Genomic DNA, 20,536 nt, shown 5'->3' with positions numbered 1-20,536 from the left:
CATAAAGATGTGTGAATACCTGACAACCAACCTTTAAAACGCGAGCAAAAACTAGTCTCATGAACTACATACAAAAATATACATACATATTCAAGTATCTGGGAAGAAACTATCACATACAATAACTATACAATATATTTTATACTATGACACAACGAAATAGAATGTTAAAATAGGTAATTATTGTTATATTTTTACGATTATCGGTTTGTACGAAATTAAATAGACGGAAGGTGTACATTCGTTGAAATCCCTTATTAAAAATCACAAATTCATAATTCTAATAAAATTAATAATCCCCTCGCCGCGTCTGTCTATCTTAATGTTTGCCTGGTTGCTTGAACGCGATAAACTTATATTAAAAACCGGAAGCTGGAAACTTGGTGGGGTGGTAGGGCTTTGTGCAAGCCCATCTGGGTAGGTACCAGATATTCTGCCGCCAAACAGTAATACTTGGTATTGTTGGGTTCCAGTTTGAAGAATGAGTGAGCCAGTATAACGACAGGCACAAGGTACTAGCGTCCTAGTTCCCAAGGGTGATGGCGCATTGACGTAGGGCCAATGTCTATGGGCGGTGGTGACCACTTACCCCCAGAAGGCCCATTTTCCCGTCCGCCTATCCATTACATAAAAAACGGCTAGCTTGTAAAAAATAATATTTAATACACATACATTAAAGTTATACACGCTCAGATAAAATACATTAAAACAAAAGCATCATAATTATAATAAACATTGCATCATTAAAGAGCAGAGCACAAAACGGCAGCGCAGAGCAGAGATAATTCGTAGTAAATAATTCTAAAACATAATGCGAAAAGCGTAAGCGATACACAAATACCGTATCGTTATATATTTTATTCGTTTCGTGAACACTTTCCTCTCGCATCAAACAATTTGAGGCACTCGCTTTCAGAGTGGTCTTTTGCTTTGTGGACTCGAAATTGCAAGCCTTGTGGTCCTTAGTTCAATTGTACGTTTTATTATGGAACTGTTTCTAGGGATAGGCAGTAGAAATAATAATCAAGGTGTAAACTCAATACATTACATTTTTTTACATACATTAATAGCCTGTTAATTTCCCACTGCTGGGTTAAAGCCTTTTCTCCCTTTGAGGAGAAATTTTGGAGCATATTCCACCATGCTGCTCCAGTGCAGGTTGGTGGATACATATGTGACAGAATTTCGTTGAAATTAGATGCAGGTTTCCTCATAAAAGAACTTCGTTCCAAAAATATTAATAAATAAAGCTAGGGAATATACAAAGGCAGTCATTAGAATTTAACTTTATTGATCACGGTGTCCCCTACGCCAGGTAAGTCTTTAATTGAGAGCCGAGATGGCCCAGTAGTTAGAACGTGTACATCTTAACCGATGGTTGCGGGTTCAAACCCAGGCAAGAACCACTGAATTCTCATGTGCTTAATTTGTGATTATAATCTAAAGGAAGGTGAAGGAAAACATTGTAACGAAACTTGCATGTGTCTAATTTCAATGAAATTCTTTCACATGTGAATCCACCAGTCCGCATTGGAGCAGCGTGGTGGAATATGCTCGAAGGGAGAGGAAGCCTTAGTCCAGCAGTGGGAAATGTAGAGGTTGCTATAATTACTATTATTATTGATTTATTTAACTTTTCTAGCACGCACTTGTGAAGCACGACTAACAGTTAACGTGCACAGTTTTTTAGTGTCCATTGAACATGACTGAAATCGTTCAAGAAATCAATCGTTCAATATGAAAAATAAAATTATAAAGCGTAAAATTAAAGCTTATATTTAAAACAATATAGTTAAACGGATTTCTAAACGTGAACATTGAAAACATCGTCGCGTAATTAGAAATTCAATTACCGTACCAATTCCAAAGTTACTAAGTGTTCAACAGCTTGCGAAAGTTCAATTGTGAGTTATTGAGTTAACTGAACACGGTGAACGATGAACGGTTACCTGATATACAGAATCCATTCGAATTCGGTCAATATAACATAGATTAAAAACGTATAATGTAAACGCCTGTAGTGGTGTATCATACTGTCCAAGAATTCGTTTCCTACATTTACACAATAATTTGTGAATAAATAAATATATAAATTTAAAAAATAAAATACTCAAAATCGAAAAGGAAAGAATTTCATTTAAATTAAAAATCGACAAGAGGAGGTCAAGAATTTCATTTAAATTAAAAATCGACAAGAGGAGGTCGTTACACTACCAAGACTATGAACTTCTAAATGAATGAACTCACTGATTGTATATAATATTTAACAAACAAATGTATTTAGAGGCTTTCGTATCTGTTGTAAATAAAAAAAAAATGTTGACGCATTGGGAAAATAAAGATCGAGTTTTTTTATGCCCGCGGGCTTTAATTTAAGCAGAGCGGTGAAGAAGCTTTAATACATCCTCTTAAGTGAAAAAGACGCCCTTGCCTACCTGCGGGACGCTAATGAACTGAGGGACTATTCTACTAATTTATAACGATTACGATATGTTCCGATTCTGTACCTTAGAAAAATAAAGCTCAGCGGAATCTTATCTAAGGCAATTCTAATATTTTCTGACGATTAAGTCCGCATTTCTATTCCGAGCTACCTGTGATCAGGAAAACGGCTAGACAGTAAAAATTACATACGATTCAATAAAGTGACAATTTGTTAGTAGAATTACTCCCTAGTTTTGCAGTGACAATTTGTTAGCAGAACTACTCCCTGGTTTTTTAATATAGTTGCTGCGTAAACGTAAAGCATTTACAAACAATGAATCTAAGCTCAAGAAGGCGCTCGAGACCACATACAATTAATCTTTCTTACGGAATGATGAAGCGAGCGGGGCTGGCGCCAATTACTCGTGTTAAGAAATACTAGACCTTACACAAGGTTGTGTATTAATTTCCATTTATTTTCCAGAATAAAACCTTTATATATATATTCTCTATAGTGGTTATCTTATAAGTGAAGATTATCGCCAAACGGTAATACGCAGGAACAATTATAAGTAAGTTTACACGTACACTAGTTGCACCAAGTCTGTAAATAGTTTACGTGTAAGTGTACCACTTGGTTGTGTGTAAGCCGGTCTTGGTAGGTTGCACCCACACATCAGATATTCTGCCACTAAACAGCAATATTTAATATCGCGGTTATCCAGTTTGAAGGGTGAGTTAGTACAATTACAGGCACAAGGGTCATATCTTGGCACTCCAGGTTGGTTTTTTTATGGTATACGAATGGACAAATAAGCCAGCTGTAATAATAACCATTCCTTACATAGTCCATGGGTCATCAACCTAAGATAAGGAATGGTTTATATTTCTAACAGTAATATAAAGGGCAGTCCATAAAGGGCAGCGACGACCAATAAAAAAAACAACAAATAAATATACGCGGGATTAATGATAACTGATGAGGGTTTTTAGCAACTGTTCCTGAAACAATTGTTGCGTGTTCGAACCCAGGCAAGCACAGTGAGTTCATGTGCTTGATTTGTGCTTATAATTCATCTCGCGGTGAAGAAAAACATCGTGAGGAAATCTGAAAGTGTGGGCTACATGTGTATCTAACAATCTGATTTGAAGTAGTTTGGTGGGATAAGCTCCAAACCATCTCCTCAAAAGGAGAGGAAGGCCTTAACTCAACAGTGAAACATCTCCAGATACTTTAATTACTGATTTAAACAAAACTGTACTTTTCTATCAACTACTGATTTCACTGTCCATTAGGTAGACTGAAAAAAAAATTAAGAATTCTTACACTTTGACCTTGAAAATTTCATTAAAATTGCTGCGAATCATCATCATCAATTTAGGCAAAACTATCCAAGCTGTATGCTTGGATTAAGGATTCAGTCAAAAAAAAGGAAATTTTTAATCGTCCACTTACCTCTCCTTGCTTTGCTAAGACAAAAGGCATTTTTATAAGTCGACTGTAATCCCAGATACCGCTGTGATAGGCTTATCTTATAAGTAATTTATTGCTATTTACTTTAAAACTTTGAAACAAAATCGTCCATTGGTTGGAAATCGTAAATAATATTTGATTACAAGTTAAAGCTGGAAACGTAAAAGAATCAAAATCTGCAACACGCTTATCCACCAAATCTTTTCCACGACAGAAGAAAAGATCTTGCCCCGTGTGACCTTATAAAGTGTGTTACTTTTACAACCTCAATTCCCGTTGTTTGATAGACAGAGATAGCAATACAAAAAAATGACGTAATAACACGTCAATCACTGCTAGCTTTTATTCTTTTGAAATGATTAATTATTTTAAATTAATTTTTAAGAAAATGTTACCTGTTTTCTATAAATAAAACATCTCCCACGACATGATGGACTTCAGATCCTTCCATCTTCAGGCATCAGACGGTTGAACGGTTGACAGATTAAATAACAAATATGCAAGTATAGAATGAAATAAAAAAGTTGTATAATGATCGATAAATTGGTCTTTATTTAGCTAGGAACGAAATTTAAAACAGCGCGGTGTTTTACAAAATTGTACATGATACGATAATGCTATTTCATTATCACTGATATCCTAACATCTAATTTATATATCAAACAATTCCACGAACACGTTGCAAGTAAACGGGTCACATACTACACATAACGTAATCATTAAAGCAGCTTCATACACAATTAAAAAACGTGCGTTTTTAAAAAATAAAATCCTACCTTTATAAGCTTCATAATAAAAGCAATCAATATTACATAATTATTCTGTAACTTAAACTTAAACTTAAGCATTTTTATTTTCTTCAAAGTGTGACCTTTAACACATAATGTCAATTGTGTTTAAAAAAAATTACAACGTATAATTTATTATGGTTCTACATAAGCGTAAAATTATTATATGTGATGGATAATGTGTGCCACTAGGCTTTGCTTATAATAGCTTAATTTACTTATATTCTAATTAATAATAATATTTAATGATAATTTAGAATAATTCAGTTTTCTTGATGTTTATTCGTGATAAAATCTATAAAGCGTTTCATTTAAAGTGTTAATATATTATTATATTATATCGAAAACATAATTATATCTAATATGAAAATTATTTCTACATATATTATTCTAAAATATAACGCATGTGTTTAAAATTAATCATATTTCTCTATAATTATCGTATTAAGGATATAACGAGGACATTGTTTATTAAAATGTTAAGGATTTATTATGCATCTAACTATGAATGTAATAGAGAAAATTTTAATACTTTATAACTGGAAATTCAAATTTTATAAGAATATATAAATTATTTACGAAATGTAATCGTATTTTTTTTTTATTTAATTCAATAAATGCAACTATTATTGATTCTAAATTTAAAATAATCCAACTCGATAAAGGTATTCTTAATGAGTTATCATTTATCAAAGTTTGAATCAAATTCAAAGTTCAAACAGTTTAGAAACAGCTAAGCGTGGATTTAAAAATTTTCCGAGTTAAAATCGATTTCTGAATTTCGAAAGTCGGCTTACCGACTTAATTGACTTTGCGCTTAGTTTCCAACTTAACGATAGATAACATTAGGTATAGAGTTATTCTAGAATATTCTTCTAATAACTGACGTTTATAATTTCATATAAAAAAAACATAATAATATATTTAATATACCTATTATTTGTCGTTAATTAAAAACTTTGCATAAAGTTTTCCATACCATCTAGTGACTCAATATGTGGACACTCGATATTTAATTTTGTCAGATTTCATTGTTCCACGTTAATATGAAACTGGAGAACACACTCAAGAATGATTTCGTTAAAATTTATTACATTAATTAAACAGAATCTCTTTCATAAATATGCATTTTTTCATTTTATCTTATTTCATTCCTCGTGTTTATTTTTTGTAGTCTTAATTTCGTTATTGAAAGACATTGACTTGAACTGTTAAACTGTTTTTCCTAAAAAGAAAACTTCCAGTAAGTTATCACGTTAAAATTTTGCTGCGAATCAAGAACTTCAGGACCTTGTTCCAAGATTAGTCCTGAGGGATAATTTTACAATGGTATATTGTTTACTTGCTATCAATATTTTAAATACTTTTAATATATATTTAATATAGTGTAATCAAATACAAATAATATTATTATAATCTGGAACTATGTATCTAATTTAAATCTCAGGAGTTCCTACGCTCAATATCTAAATCTACTAATCAATGTAAATACTGAATTTTATATAAAATTATGTTCACCTAATGATAAGCAAACGTTTTTAACATTAATGAAGAAAAATTTTAATATAATAAAAATATTCGTCGTTATATCTTGTACTCCTTGACACTTAACATTAAATTCAAGAAATTTTAGGTGCATATTTTATTGATTGATTTCGTTTGAATGAATACTTTTATTAAAACATTGAATAAATGCGCTAAGGAAATTAATTGTATAATCACGAAAGACAACTTAAAATGTACTTTAGTATACATTACTAATGCGGTCAGCGTCCGAACGCGATCGCGAGCGCTGTGATGATCAGTGCGATAATGGGACTCCGTGTGAAGGCGCCATTACACTCGTCCGTGTCACAGCAGAATGTACGCGCGCCCCACCATTCTGTGAATAAAAAAATATTATTTTGAAATGTATTTTTATGTAACTTAGTGCATATTAAATATAACAAAAAAAAATATTCATAACAAAATCTAACTAAGTTGCTCATTTTTAGAGCATTTTCCGTTATTTATTAAGGCAGTTTACTGACTTTTTTTATGTTTATATTCTTAAGTATTTTTTTATACGTCTGTTTAAAAAAGAGCGTTCTGTTTTCAGGGTTCGGAGTATGTAGTATGTTTCTTTCTCAAAGTTTGATTTTAGCAGGTATTTTTATGATACGTTTTTTTTTAGGCCAATTGTTACTACTAGTCACCAGGACTAAGAGTGGCAATTGAGTAGCCTAATGGTCAGTGGTCACCACCATCCATAGTCATCGGTGACATAAGTGAACCTACAAACCTATTGCTGTTTGCCAGTGAATACTGAATCAAAAATAATCAAAATCAAAATATACTTTATTCAAGTATCCTTTTACAAGCACTTTTGAATCGTCATTTAACAAACTATATTAAGTGAAGCTATCACCGGTTCGGAATGTAGATTCTACCAAAAGAACCGGCAAGAAAGTCAGTTACTCTTTTTCAACATCTAAAAATACAGTCATGTTAGTTAAATACAATTATATATGTATGTCATGTCTTTGCATTAGCACAAAGCCATACAACCAAATTTTTCGTTGACGCTTCAAGTTTGTATAAATTGAAAAAAGGAAGTGATAGATTTTCGATGTCCAAGATAGCTTCATTTGTGATGGAGTCATACGAGTGGTTTTATGGTTGAGAGAAACTAAACAATAACCTGATAGGAAAAATAATAAGCACCATTTTTGATGTTTTAATTTTACAAGACTGCTTATTTTTTTAATTATTTGACGCGTTTTTGATATCTTGATCATATTATGATTATATTATTGTAGTCTATATCGCATATCGAATTCTGTCATTTTAGTAAGTTTTACTTACTGGTTAGCACAGGCGTGAAAATGGTGTCCTTCTGATAATGTCAACAGCCTTTTTCAAAGTCTAGCCTTAAGCGCAAGGGAAATGGCGATTATAAATAGTCTCCAAACTTTTGTACTGCGTGTGCCCAATTTCGGGGACTCAGTACAACTCGAGTTATCTACCTGCTCTCTTATAGTCATGTCCCATGAGAAGGCAATCTCACACGAATGGACAAAATTCAAGGGCAGAAATAATGACTCAATGATCCTGAGCCAAATCTGTCATATCCAATAGTCCAACATGATTTTCCAGGTACGTGACTTTCAATTATTTTTTTTATGATATCTGTAGGCGGATAAGCAAATGGGCTACCTGATGGTAAGTGGTCACCACCGCCCATAGATAATGGCGTTGTAAGAAATATTAACCATTCCTTACATCACCAATGCGCCACCAACCTTGGGAACTAAGATGTTCTGAGAAGGCTCACTCACCCTTCAAAACGGAACACAACAATACAGTTTGCCGGTAGAATATCTGATGAGTGGGTGGTATCTACCCAGACGGGCTTGCACAAAGCCCTACCACCAAGTCAAAGACTGCCTAATTATGAGTACTTCTGGATTTGATCCCAAACACTCCCCGTTATATAAGCAAGTCACTAAGCGAATGAGGCACTCGAGTGTTATATTGAAATGAACAAGAATATGCAATTAAATTCATATTAGCTCGCGATACACTTTAAAACGTTGGAATCCATCATTGAAACGCGATATTGGAATCGATACTATGTAATTGTTCGTTTTGAGCCGAGTTCAGTTCAATGACTACTTATTAACTACTGTCAATAATGCTCAATTTTGCATAGATTTTTTTAACGTAATTTATTAATTATAGCTATTTCGTGATAAGCGATTATCTGCTTTATTGAGAATCGTATTCGATAACATTTTTTTCAACATTAACATAACTCCTCTCCCTTAGAGGAGAAGGTTTGGAGCATATTCTATCACGCTGCTCCAATGCGGGTTGGTGGGATACACATGTGGCAGAATTTCGTTGAAATTAGACACATGCAGGTTTCCTCACGATATTTTCCTTCACCGCCGAGCACGAGATGAATTATAAACACAAATTAAGCCCATGAAAATTCAGTGGTGCCTGCCTGGGTTTGAATCCGAAATCATCGGTTAAGATGCACGCGTTTTAACCACTGGGCCATCTCGCCTTGTATTCGATAATTATTCGATACACAATATTATATTTATTATTTAATTAAAAATAACAGGGCATATGTTTTGCATCAAGAGGAAATGTCCTGTCTCTTTGAGTAGAAGGTGTGTGATTTGTACCACCACGTTGCTGCAATTCGGGTTGGTGGATAAACATATTATTGTAGATTTGTATCCGATATATAGAGGATTTTCACAAACACAAACTGACTTAACGAAAAATTTGTAGTACTTGATTTGGGTTTGAACCCGCAGTCATCCGTTGAGATTCACGTCTTCTAGCATGTCTTCTAATCACTAGGTCATATGATATAACTGAAGATATAACTGAAGCTCAAAAATATATACAGGAGGACTTCGACAATATCTGCAAATGGGCACATGACAATGGAATCATATTAAATAACGAAAAAACTAAATGTATGCATATATACTCGCCATATAATCTGAGAGCTAAGTACGTTGAGTCACAATATCTTACTGTAGTAGGTCACACGTATGATTGTTTACATAACAACAAATTAAACTGCAACTGTATAAAACTACAATATGTAGATAGATTTAAGTATTTAGGCCTAAACATCGATAGTAATTTCAACTGGAGGATACATGTAAATGATGTTTGTAGCAGGTTAAGATCAGTATTATGCAAACTTTATCAATTAAATTCGGTATTAAATAAACATACTTTAAGGATCGTATACTTTGCGCTTGCTGACTCGTTGATAAGTTACGGATTAATTGTATACGGGCGAACGTTTATGACGTATATAAAGGACGTTAAGAATTTACAAATAAGACTGATCAAGTTCCTAGTAAGTAAAAAAGATAAGGATAATTGTAATAAGGATTATGAAAAACTCTTTAGTGTTTGTAAAATTTTACCGATTGAAAAAAAAATTGAATATTTAATAGGATTAGAGTATTATTACAATAAAGAATATAAAATACCGATAAAAAATGTATACAATACCCGGAATGTGGAAAAGAATAAATTAGTACAACCAAAATTAAGAAATTATTATGGAGAGAGATTGTCAGCATATATTGTACCTAAAGTATTTAATAAAATTGATATGTTAAGGAAAAACGATAAAATAAGTAGGCAAATGTTAAAAAGAAAACTTAGGGACTTGTTTCTCAATGACGAAAACCTGTCGTCATCGTGAAACAAGACCGCAGTGAACTTTATAATATTAAAAATAAGTTATAGTGTTGATTTACTTTTAAGTTTTTAAGAAGAAGATGTTATGTTTTATTTTATTTATTTTTTTTAATTTTATTATGAACCATTATTTTTGTATTCTAAACAAAATGAGCGCGTCTCACCGTCAAGCCTAATAGCTTGGTGAGAACAAACAAAATTGCTAACAATATTGTATTATTACTAAGAAATAAATAAATAAAAAAAAAAAAAAAAACATAATTTGTTTGCTTTTATCCACTTTAAAAAATAAAGAAGTATTATCACCAAATAATTTACTATAAATATCTATAATATAGAAGGGAAGATCACTTACATATACTATAAACTGAAATGGGCCTAATATATATCCCTGTGGAACACTCGTTTTTAAAATCAAAAATCAAAATATACTTTATTCAAGTAGGCTTTTACAAGCACTTTTGATTCGTCATTTAACAAACTATTTAAAGTAAACCGGTTCGGAATGTAGATTACCGAGAAGAACCGGCAAGAAACTCAGTAGTTACTCTTTTTCAATAACTTAAAATACAGTCATGTTAGTTAAATACAATTATATATGTATGTTATGTCTCCTGTCCGGAAGTCAACAAGCATTAACTCCACGCTTTTTTATCATCAATATACTCAATATACTCTATTTAGAAAACTTTGTACTACTAACATATCTTAAAAAAAAGCGACAATTCGGTCAATGTTTCAATACACAATTACTAATTATTAGTTAATGTTATACATATTTAATATAATATTGATAAGATATTAATTAATACGGGTAGCTGTGAACTCCATTGGCGTAAGTAATGGAAAAATTATTGGAACATTTCAGCAAAATATTATAAAACCGATCTCTCGATAAAATTGAAAAATAATTTCCGATATACATTCATGCTCATCATATTAATACAGTATCCGATATTTTGCTATATTATGCATATGGCGACCGGACAAAGTAGTATATACGATGACTTGCTTTATGGGTACATAATATTTGTATATATGGGAAATTTATTATGTAAAAATATTCGATAAGTCATCATGTTTTTATAGTTATAACAGGTTACAAATCAATCATCGTTTACTGTAACGATGAGAAATTACGTGATTTCTTTAAGACAAAAGACACGCCATCGACGTCTGCTCTTACTGAGCACCGCGGAATTAGTCGTGATGATGGTAAGAGACCTGATGGACTGACATTGGTTCCCTGGGAACGAGGATGGGCCTTAGTGTAGGACGCTACGGTTCCATCTCATAATCGAGATACAATTTTAAGAGTCCTCCGCTGTGGAAAAATCTGAAGCAAACAATTAACCAAAATCTATAATCAAACAATGCAGACCTCAATTCTCAATTAATAAAAACAAATTTAACAGAAGAAAACCAAAAGAAAGGGTTAGTTCGGTATAGCATGATCTTTAACTGCTAAACAGCTTCAAAGCATAGGCCTATGTTAAGAGCTAATTTCACCACGGCAACTCCATTGCGACTTGTCACTATGTAACAGAAGTTCATATTATGCGAATTTCTTAATGATGGATGAAGGATAACTTCAAATACAGACATGAGATGAATAATTTATTTATTTATTTAAATAGTTACAACATCAATTTATCACTAAACACTTAAAAATAACATCTGATTTACTGTTAACGTTCAGAGTGATACGTCTTTAAAGGTGTTCTTAAACACCTTCAAAAATATAAACAAAACTAAACTATATGAAAATTAAAATCAAATTTTGATAACTATATTATATTCGTATAATAATTGAAATAACCAAGTTTCGGTAAGAATCTTACCAACTGAGCCATGTTCTCTCAAATAATAAGAATTGGTTACTCGTCCCGAGTACGCATGGAAAGAATAATTACACCGAAGGACGAACAAACAAAGAAATCCTTTTTGAGCCAGAAACCTTCACAGACTCATCATAATCTGATTAATGGCAACGCATAGAGAACGATCATACAAAAAATAATTTTATTTATACAAACGATCATGTCTACATAAAATATTTGTACAGCAAAAAACGTATTACCTCCGAATCGTATTAGGTAAATAAAACTGCCGTTAAAATATTCCATCAACATAAAACTGTGGTTAAGCTCAGGTCACCGACTTTATGAATTTAATAGTTACTCACAAGCCCGAGGCTTTGTTTGTTCAGGATAGTGATTAATATAATATACATGTTATTACACTGTACATACAATGGCCCAGTAGTAAATCTCGTAAATCTTAAACAATGATTTCAGGTTCAAACCCACGCCCTGCTGAATATTCATTCGCTTAATTTGTGTTTATAATTCGTCTCGTACGTGACAAAACTTGCATGCATCGGATGTAGATCTGTCACATACGAGTACGTTTCCGTCAACCAGTATTGGGGCAGCGTGGAATACGCTCCCATTCTCCTCGAAAGAGATCTTACATGCTGATACTTTCACGTATATTATGATTAGCATACGTCATGACTGCGTGCGTGCGTATCATTTTCACGTTAAGTTGTAATTCCAATTTTCGATACTTTTTTTTTTTTAATTTTGCACATTTTTTTTTGCTAAGGTTTTATAACAAACAGCCCGATAGTAAGGAAAGTCGAGTGTAGCGTCAAGTTGTTTTAGACGTTTATATAACCATCGTATATATAATTATATAATATAAGCGATAACTATTTGCTATTATTGTTATTGAAATCAAAACTTGGGTTATGTTACGTAGAATGCGTAAGATATTATAATAATAATAAATATATTGGATAACATCACATACATTACTCTGATCCCAATGTAAGTAGCTAACGCACTTGTGTTATGAAAAATCAGAAGTAACGACGGTACCACAAACACCCAGACCCAAGACAATATAGATAACTATTGAACTTTTTCTACATCGACTCAAACCCGGGACCTCGGAGTAGCGTACCCATGAAGGCCGGTGTACACACTTACGACCACGGAGTTATCAACGTTTAACATAAAATAATATCGATATTTATGTTTATCTCTAATGATATCTCCAGTTCAATACAGATTATGTGATAGCTAAACGAAACAAAATAAAGAAGACGTGCGATAGACGAACGTAGACGGACAAATGGACCCCTGATAGTAAATAATCTCCAACGCCATACACATTGGCGCTGTAAAAAATGTTAATCATACCTTACATCACCAATGCGCCAACCTTGGGAACTAAGATGTTACACTAAGATGTTATTTGTGCCTGTAGTTGTACTGGTTCACTCAAGTAAGTAATAAAAAAATAAAGAATTATTGATAATCTTGTATTGAGCACAGAATTTTGTCTCCGTGATTTTGTTGGAACATATTGTGTTATGACTGATTTATTATATATCTTTGGCGGCATTATATTGAGGAGAAAGAGGTGTGGATTTAATATTTGTTGATTTCTAAGATATATAAAAATTTAATTGTGTTTAACAGACATACTATGTAATTTAAATGTTGAAAAAGATTAACTACTGAGTGTCTTGTCGATTCGTCTCGATAGAATCTGTTCAATACCGGTGGTAGTTTTACATTTAATCCAAAACTGCAACATGACGATTCAAAAGTGCTTTCATAAGACTACTTGAATAAAGAGTATTTTGATTTTGATTCGTTAATACGATTAAGCCGAAACAACAAAATAAATTTCCTTTGAGTTCATTTCGATTCGCACGTTTTAACAAAACACGTTTTCAACCTTCGTTATTTTACGGTGTATAAATTAATAATTCAAAGTACTTGGTAATAAAACTGCTGTCTGCCAGCAAGTTGTGGCTACGTGCTATTATTTTAATATTAAGGCTGACCACACAAGCGATAAGTTTTGGCCAGAATGGAGTAAAACTGTATTTGAGGCTGCTATCACTAAATAAACAATTTATAGCGTCATTGGTTTAGAATCTAAATACAAAAAGTTATTTACTTTAGGTTTTTTAGGAAGGCAGGCTATCTAATAGCCCACCTGTATGGTAAGCGTAGCGTAAGGTAACGTCTTTATCAGTAGACCTTACCACTGTGTGATACATAAGCCACTATTTTTTAGTCTTTATTTATCTATACTAACATTACAAATGTGAAAGTAACTCTGTCTGTCTGTCTGTCGCTCTTTCACTACCAAACCAATGAACCGAATTTGATGAAATTTGGTACGAAGGAAAACTTGAACTCCAAGGAAGGACATAGGCTAATTTTTTACCTAACACATGACAACCAAACACTAAAACGCGAGTGAAGCCGCGGACGACAACTAGTTGTAAATATTTGTATATTAGTCGCAATACAGACAGTCACATTCCGTCACAGCTACGAACGGTACCATTGTACACCAGCGTTGAATTTTGTAACCCAACATGAAAGCTGAAGGGTACAACTATTTCGGACACGATTGCAGTCATTGCTTCTTAAATTTCTTATTTTTCTGTTTATAATATAAGATATAATAGAATTATCTCTATTTTTTATTCTTTTGCCATTGATGCGTCGCTAATTAAAACCTTATCTATGATATTCTTAGTGTCTATTTCTCCCTGGCTCACTCACCATTCAAACCGTTGGTGTTTCGCGGTACATTATACATGATTAAGAAATGATCTGCACAAAGACGTTTAAATACTCTATGACGTATTAAATCCAAATATTTATCCTTAGTTATAATTTAAAAAAAAAAACAATAATTAAAATATTTTCATAACATTCAAACAGAACATTAAGGCCTTACATAAGAACCGTCAAAGTCTAACATATAAAGAGTTACATGTTAAAATAAATTGTGTTATTAGTAACGTAATCAAGTTCCCGTACAGTGCATGGCAGTTAATCTCCATAACTCTACAGAAAATGGTGTATAATAAAACATAGTGGAATTCCCATTAAGCAGGGTGTCCGAACGTAAAACGCTTTGTTTGTAAGCGGACTTCATAACGTGGGTTATATTTTAAATGGCTCCGCAGTAAATTGGCTTAATACAGGAATTAATATGCATTGTTTACTACCTGTAGCATTGATACAAATATGTTTAAAGGGGGGCAAATATAAATTACCGTTTGTTGTCCTACTAGCCGAGATGGCCCAGTGGTTAGAACACGTGCATCTTAACCGATGATTTCGGGTTAAAACCCAGGCAGGCACCACTGAACAGCTATAAATCAAACTGCATTCGTACAACGAACGTGTACAAACTTCATTACTTAATAACGATGGAATTATATTCGGTCTATGAAGTGCTAGGCATTTTTTCTTACTTTTTCATAATCTGGTGGTAAATCTGACAATGAGCCGAAATGGCCCAGTGGTTAGAACGCGTGCATCTTAACCGATGATTTCGGGTTCAAACCCGGGCAGGCACCACTGAATTTTCATTCAATTCATCTCGTGCTCGGCGGTGAAGGAAAACATCGTTAGGAAACCTGCATGTGTCCAATTTCAACGAAATTCTGCCACATGTGTATTCCACCAACTCGCATTGGAGCAGGGTGGTGGAATATGCTCCAAACCTTCTCTTCAAAGGAGAGGAGGCCTTTATCCCAGCAGTGGGACATTTACGGGCTGCTAATGCTAATGCTGCCACATGTGTATTCCACCAACCCGCATTGGAGCAGCGTGGTGGAATATGCTCCATAAATCTCCTCGAAGGGAGAGGAGGCCTTAGCCCAGCAGTGGGAAATTTACAGGCTGTTAATGTAATGTAATGTAAAATTTCCTTCTAGGCTTGCTAGAAGGAAAAGGAATTGACTCATCATACTTATAAATACTCGTAGCAATGGTAATTCTGTTTTACAATTTTAAGAGCAAGTAAGCCATTTCATTCGTTAATAGGGTTTATTTTATTTAAATAGTAGCAGACTAGTAAGTCGGCAGCTTGGAGGTAAATGGTTACTACCCCCATAGGAACTATTAGAAAACTTAACCACCACTATTCACCATGTAACGAACCTAGGGAACGTAAGATGTTATGTTCCTAGTATTGCCTTTTACGGTGAAAATTTGACATGACTGATGGGTGGTAATTACACAGACAGACTTGCTCAAACCCCTTCCACCAAGTCATATTTCCCACTCATCCATTTAACCACTTAAAGCAATTATACATTTATGTTATAGCTTCAAAACTTATTAACATTAGGGTTTTAATTATACAAAAATAAAAATTAAAAAATAAAAATACTGTACAAATCATGACCGCGTGGAATTGTTTCAAGAGCGACTGAAGTACTACAATAACACTGCTTACATAACAATTTCAGAACGATGTAAGTTATTTTTTATAAATTCGACGACTCTTGAAATATTTGCCGATACAAGTTTAAAACTGATTTCGAACAACCGAAACGGTAAACAGGTAATGCTATGAAATTTTGTTTCGAAATTTCAAAAGTGCTCGTAAAAACTTGTTTGCATATAAAGTATATTCCGTTTCGATTTTGTGTGATGTTTTTATATTCGTTCTATTCATGTTTTCACCCAATGGCTAGTTTGATGGTGATGAAATTTTTAAAACAAATTATGAAATAAGTTTCAGTTTAACTTTCGACTTGGTCACCAAGGTTGGTGCATGGCGATGGATGAATGGTTTATTTCTAACGGCACCAACGTTTGTGGATGTTGATGACCATTCAATAACAAGTGGCATATTTGGCACATGCCTCGGCTTTGCAAGGATACATACCAATGCGGGTTGGTGGAATACACATGTGGCAGAATTTTGTTGAAATTAGACACATGCTGGATTCCTCACGATGTTTTCCTTCACCGCCGAGCACGAGATGAGTTATAAACACAAATTAAGCACATGAAAATTCAGTGGTGCCTGCCTGGATTTGAACTCGAAATCATCGGTTAAGATGCACGCGTTCTAACCACTGGGCCATCTCGGCTTTGCACGGAAGCTGTTTATTAATAAAGAAAACGAGTAGTGCTCTTAACGTGTAAAATATTAAGTGTGTATTATATACTGTAAAATTAATTTATTTATTCATCTATGTAAGTACGTCAAAATGAAAAATATAAATAATATAAAAATTGGTTTGAGTAGTAATATTATGGATGCGAAAGTAACTCTGTCAGTTACGTTTCCACGTTCAAACCATTGAATCGCTGTCGATGCAGTTTGATACGAAGCAAATATGAAAGTCAAGAACGGACGTAGGCTACAGTTTTCAGAGAGGTGAAGGCGTCCAATAGTAACATCGTTATTTTTTTTTTAAATGAGAATTCAATTTAAGAACTGACTTAATAAGCTGACTATGTAATTCTCGTAAGGTTATATAATGGTCTCGTAACCTTATATAATACAAAAACTAAAATACGACTAAGTTAAAATTAATTATTTTTCAATTAATATTATTGCGCACCATCCTATACATCCTTTTTGCTGCTGCGGATGTCAGATTTATCAAAATTGTGTTTTCGATTCCTTACGTCCTGTCTGACACCTCACTTCGGACACTTTCCGAGTAACATAGTCGTTATACATAAATTAAATCAAAATATACTTTATTCAAGTAGGCTTTTTTTCGAATCAATTGAAAATATTCTCAACATTAAAAATTTTCTTCATTCAAGTAGGCAGATACAAGCATTTCTGAATCGTCATAGACTCTACCAGAAGAACCCGTATTTAACTCAGCAGTTACTCTTTTCCTAAAGTCAGTTTCAAAAGGCTAATTTAATCCAATCAAAATATACTTTATTCAAGTAGGCTTTTGAATCTTCATTTATATATTAAGTGAAGCTACCACCGGTTCGGAATGTAGATTATACCGAGAATAACCGACAAGAAACTCAGTAGTTACACTTTTTCAACATCTAAAAAAACAGTCATGTTAGTTAAATACAATTATATATGTATGTAATATATCCTGCCTGGAAGTCAACAAGCATTAACTCCACGCTTTTTTATCATATATATAATCTTGTATCGAATAATATAGCATCTTTAGTAAATATAAAAGTAGTAAATATGGGTGTGAATACTTAAAAGATAGATAAATGCTATCGCTGTCTTTTCTGTAGATTTTTTAGGACCTTCGTTTTCTTGTAAATCGTTTTAATGTAAGGTTTATCCCGCTTTAGTCGTGTAAACGTATAAAATCAGTATCTTTGACAAAAGACAGTCACAGTTCAGCCGCTTTGTACATTATTTACAAGTTATAAATACAAACCTTGTTCGTATCGCTTTTTTATTCGTGAAAAACGTTTCAATATCCGTTAATGGTTTAGAAAAAAGCGGAGATATAGACAGACACATAAAGCGAGTTTGCTTTGTATTATTTTATTATATGACGGTGTTATACCTACATAATTTTTATAGGCGGACTAGCAGATGGGTCACCTGATGGTATGGTCACTACCGCTCATAGATAATGGCGCTGTCAGAAATATTAATCATGCCTTAAATCACCAATGCGCCACCTCGGGAACGTGTTATGTCCCTGGCTCACCCACCCTTCAAACCAGAACACAACAATACTGAGTACTGCTGTTTGGCGATAGAACATCTAAAGAGTGAGTGGTACCTACCCAGACGGGCTTGCACAAAGCCCAATATATAATTAACGATATATACAATTATTTATTATTTAACATAAACTAGCGATAGTTTGAGTTTGACCACTAGTATCGAAAACAATCTTAAGTGCCGTACTGAAGACAAATCTGAAACCGAGAGCTTATAAATAATATAAAGAAAATTCTTGATTTTGTGATTGGAGAACCATTACAATTTTTTTACTTTTATTTTTTTTTTCAGAATCGATCCTGCGACTTCTTAAATCGCTAGCCTTTAAACCATTGCGCTATTGACGCTTCAAAATTACAATTAATTTTCAATCTTCGAGAAACTTCATTGTAATTCTCGGAATGAATAAATCTTTCCCGGAGCAAAGTATTCGTTCCATTAATAATTAAATTGAATAAAAGAAAATAAACAATAATTGCGCTGCAGTTAAAATTAAACCGATTAATAAATTGAAAACATTCATTAAAAGTCATATCACTCGACACAAGATTGTACAGATGATAAAGCCTCGAGTATTTATTTATTGTCACGAATAAATAAATATTTACTGCAAGTATTTAAAACGGGATATTTACTATGATTTTTTTTTCACAGTCTCGTGAACAAGACATTCGTATATAATGTCGAATTATCGAGCTCAACCAAATAAAAAATAAAAAAAACTTGGTAACTATCCCGTTTCAAATACTTGTAGTAATAAAAATAACCATGTTCATTTAAAACAAATAATTAGTTAACCAATTTAATAAGTTTATTATTAATAGGTAGAAGTAACTATGGTGGTTTTTGTCTCCTATCATAATGTCCAACCGATTATAGAATTATTCAATCACGAAGGCGTGCACCTTACTTAGATACTTAAAAGATGTTTTAGGTTTGTGTGAGGATTTACATATAAATAAATATATATACATATTCGTATGTATATATATTTATTCTTATATGTAATTAATATGTATGTGATAATTTGACGTGGACGTTTGCGACTGATTACAATTTTTTTTTAATCAATTCTAAATATTCTCAAAATTAAAATTTTTCTTTATTCAAGTAGGCAGATACAAGCATTTCTGAATCGTCATGTTACAGTACTGAATTAAAATTGAAAATGTAAAGCTATCACCGGTTCGGAAAGTAGACTCTACCAGAAGAACCGGCAATTAACTCAGCAGTTACTCTTTTCCTAAAGTCAGTTTCAAAAGACTAATTTAATCCAAGCAAAATATACTTTATTCAAGTAGGCTCTTACAAGCACTTTTGAATCGTCATTTAACAAACTATATTAAGTGAAGCTACCACCGGTTCGGAATGTTGATTATACCGAGAAGAATCTGCAAGAAACTCAGTAGTTACTCTTTTTCAACAACTAAAAATACAGTTATGTTAGTTAAATACAATTATATACGTATATAACATATCCTGCTTGGTAGTCAACAAGTATTAACTTCAATCAAGCAGACTTTCGAATAATTATTTTACAGAATTGCATTAAATGTAAAGCCATCAACAGAATTCATATTCTACCGAGAAGAACCGCCAAGTAAATCAAATAGACTTTTTCAACATTTTAAACACAAAGCGATATCAATCAAATACTTCAATACAGTGCGATCGAACTTCGATACAGTACATTTGTAAATATATTTTGATTTAATCATGAATCATGCGACGTATTAACGTCACAAAAGATATAAATAGACGCAAATTGCTTTCTGTTATACAAATGGTTACACAGCAAAATATAATTCAATTATCTGATAACGCCATGAACGAACGATGTAACACAAACGCACATCTGGATAGGACTAATAAGTGTTCTTTGTTTAGTTTTCTTTCTATGGTAAATAATGAGAGTATTTGTTTGTTCGTTATATGAGTGTGATAATAAAAATCTTATTTTTATTTTATATATATATATATTTACTAGATATATTATAGATGACGTTGTTTTGACCGATTTCAGTCATGGCGGCATATAAATGTGTGTGTGTGCGTGTGTTCCTTGATAATCGATTGAAAATGGATGTTTCAGCATATGTTTTTATATTTAAAGTAATAGTTC

At 32.9% G+C, this 20,536-nt stretch overlaps 1 protein-coding gene across 1 annotated transcript in view; it reads right to left on the bottom strand.

Annotated features, from left to right (window-relative positions):
• Positions 1–5,163: 5,163 nt before the first annotated feature.
• The window catches only part of LOC125073073, a 116,382-nt gene continuing 101,009 nt past the window's right edge, over positions 5,164–20,536 (bottom strand). Inside the window, exon 4 of the mRNA XM_047683760.1 lies at positions 5,164–6,568. Coding sequence (XP_047539716.1) covers positions 6,453–6,568 — 116 coding nt within the window. The 3' untranslated portion in view covers positions 5,164–6,452. The remainder of the gene's footprint in view (positions 6,569–20,536) is intronic.

The sequence above is a fragment of the Vanessa atalanta genome, chromosome 23 (genome assembly GCF_905147765.1).
Source record: "Vanessa atalanta chromosome 23, ilVanAtal1.2, whole genome shotgun sequence".
Classification (NCBI taxonomy): domain Eukaryota; kingdom Metazoa; phylum Arthropoda; class Insecta; order Lepidoptera; family Nymphalidae; genus Vanessa; species Vanessa atalanta.
Note: the sequence above shows the minus strand (reverse complement) of the source record. Positions and strands in the feature narration are given on the sequence as shown.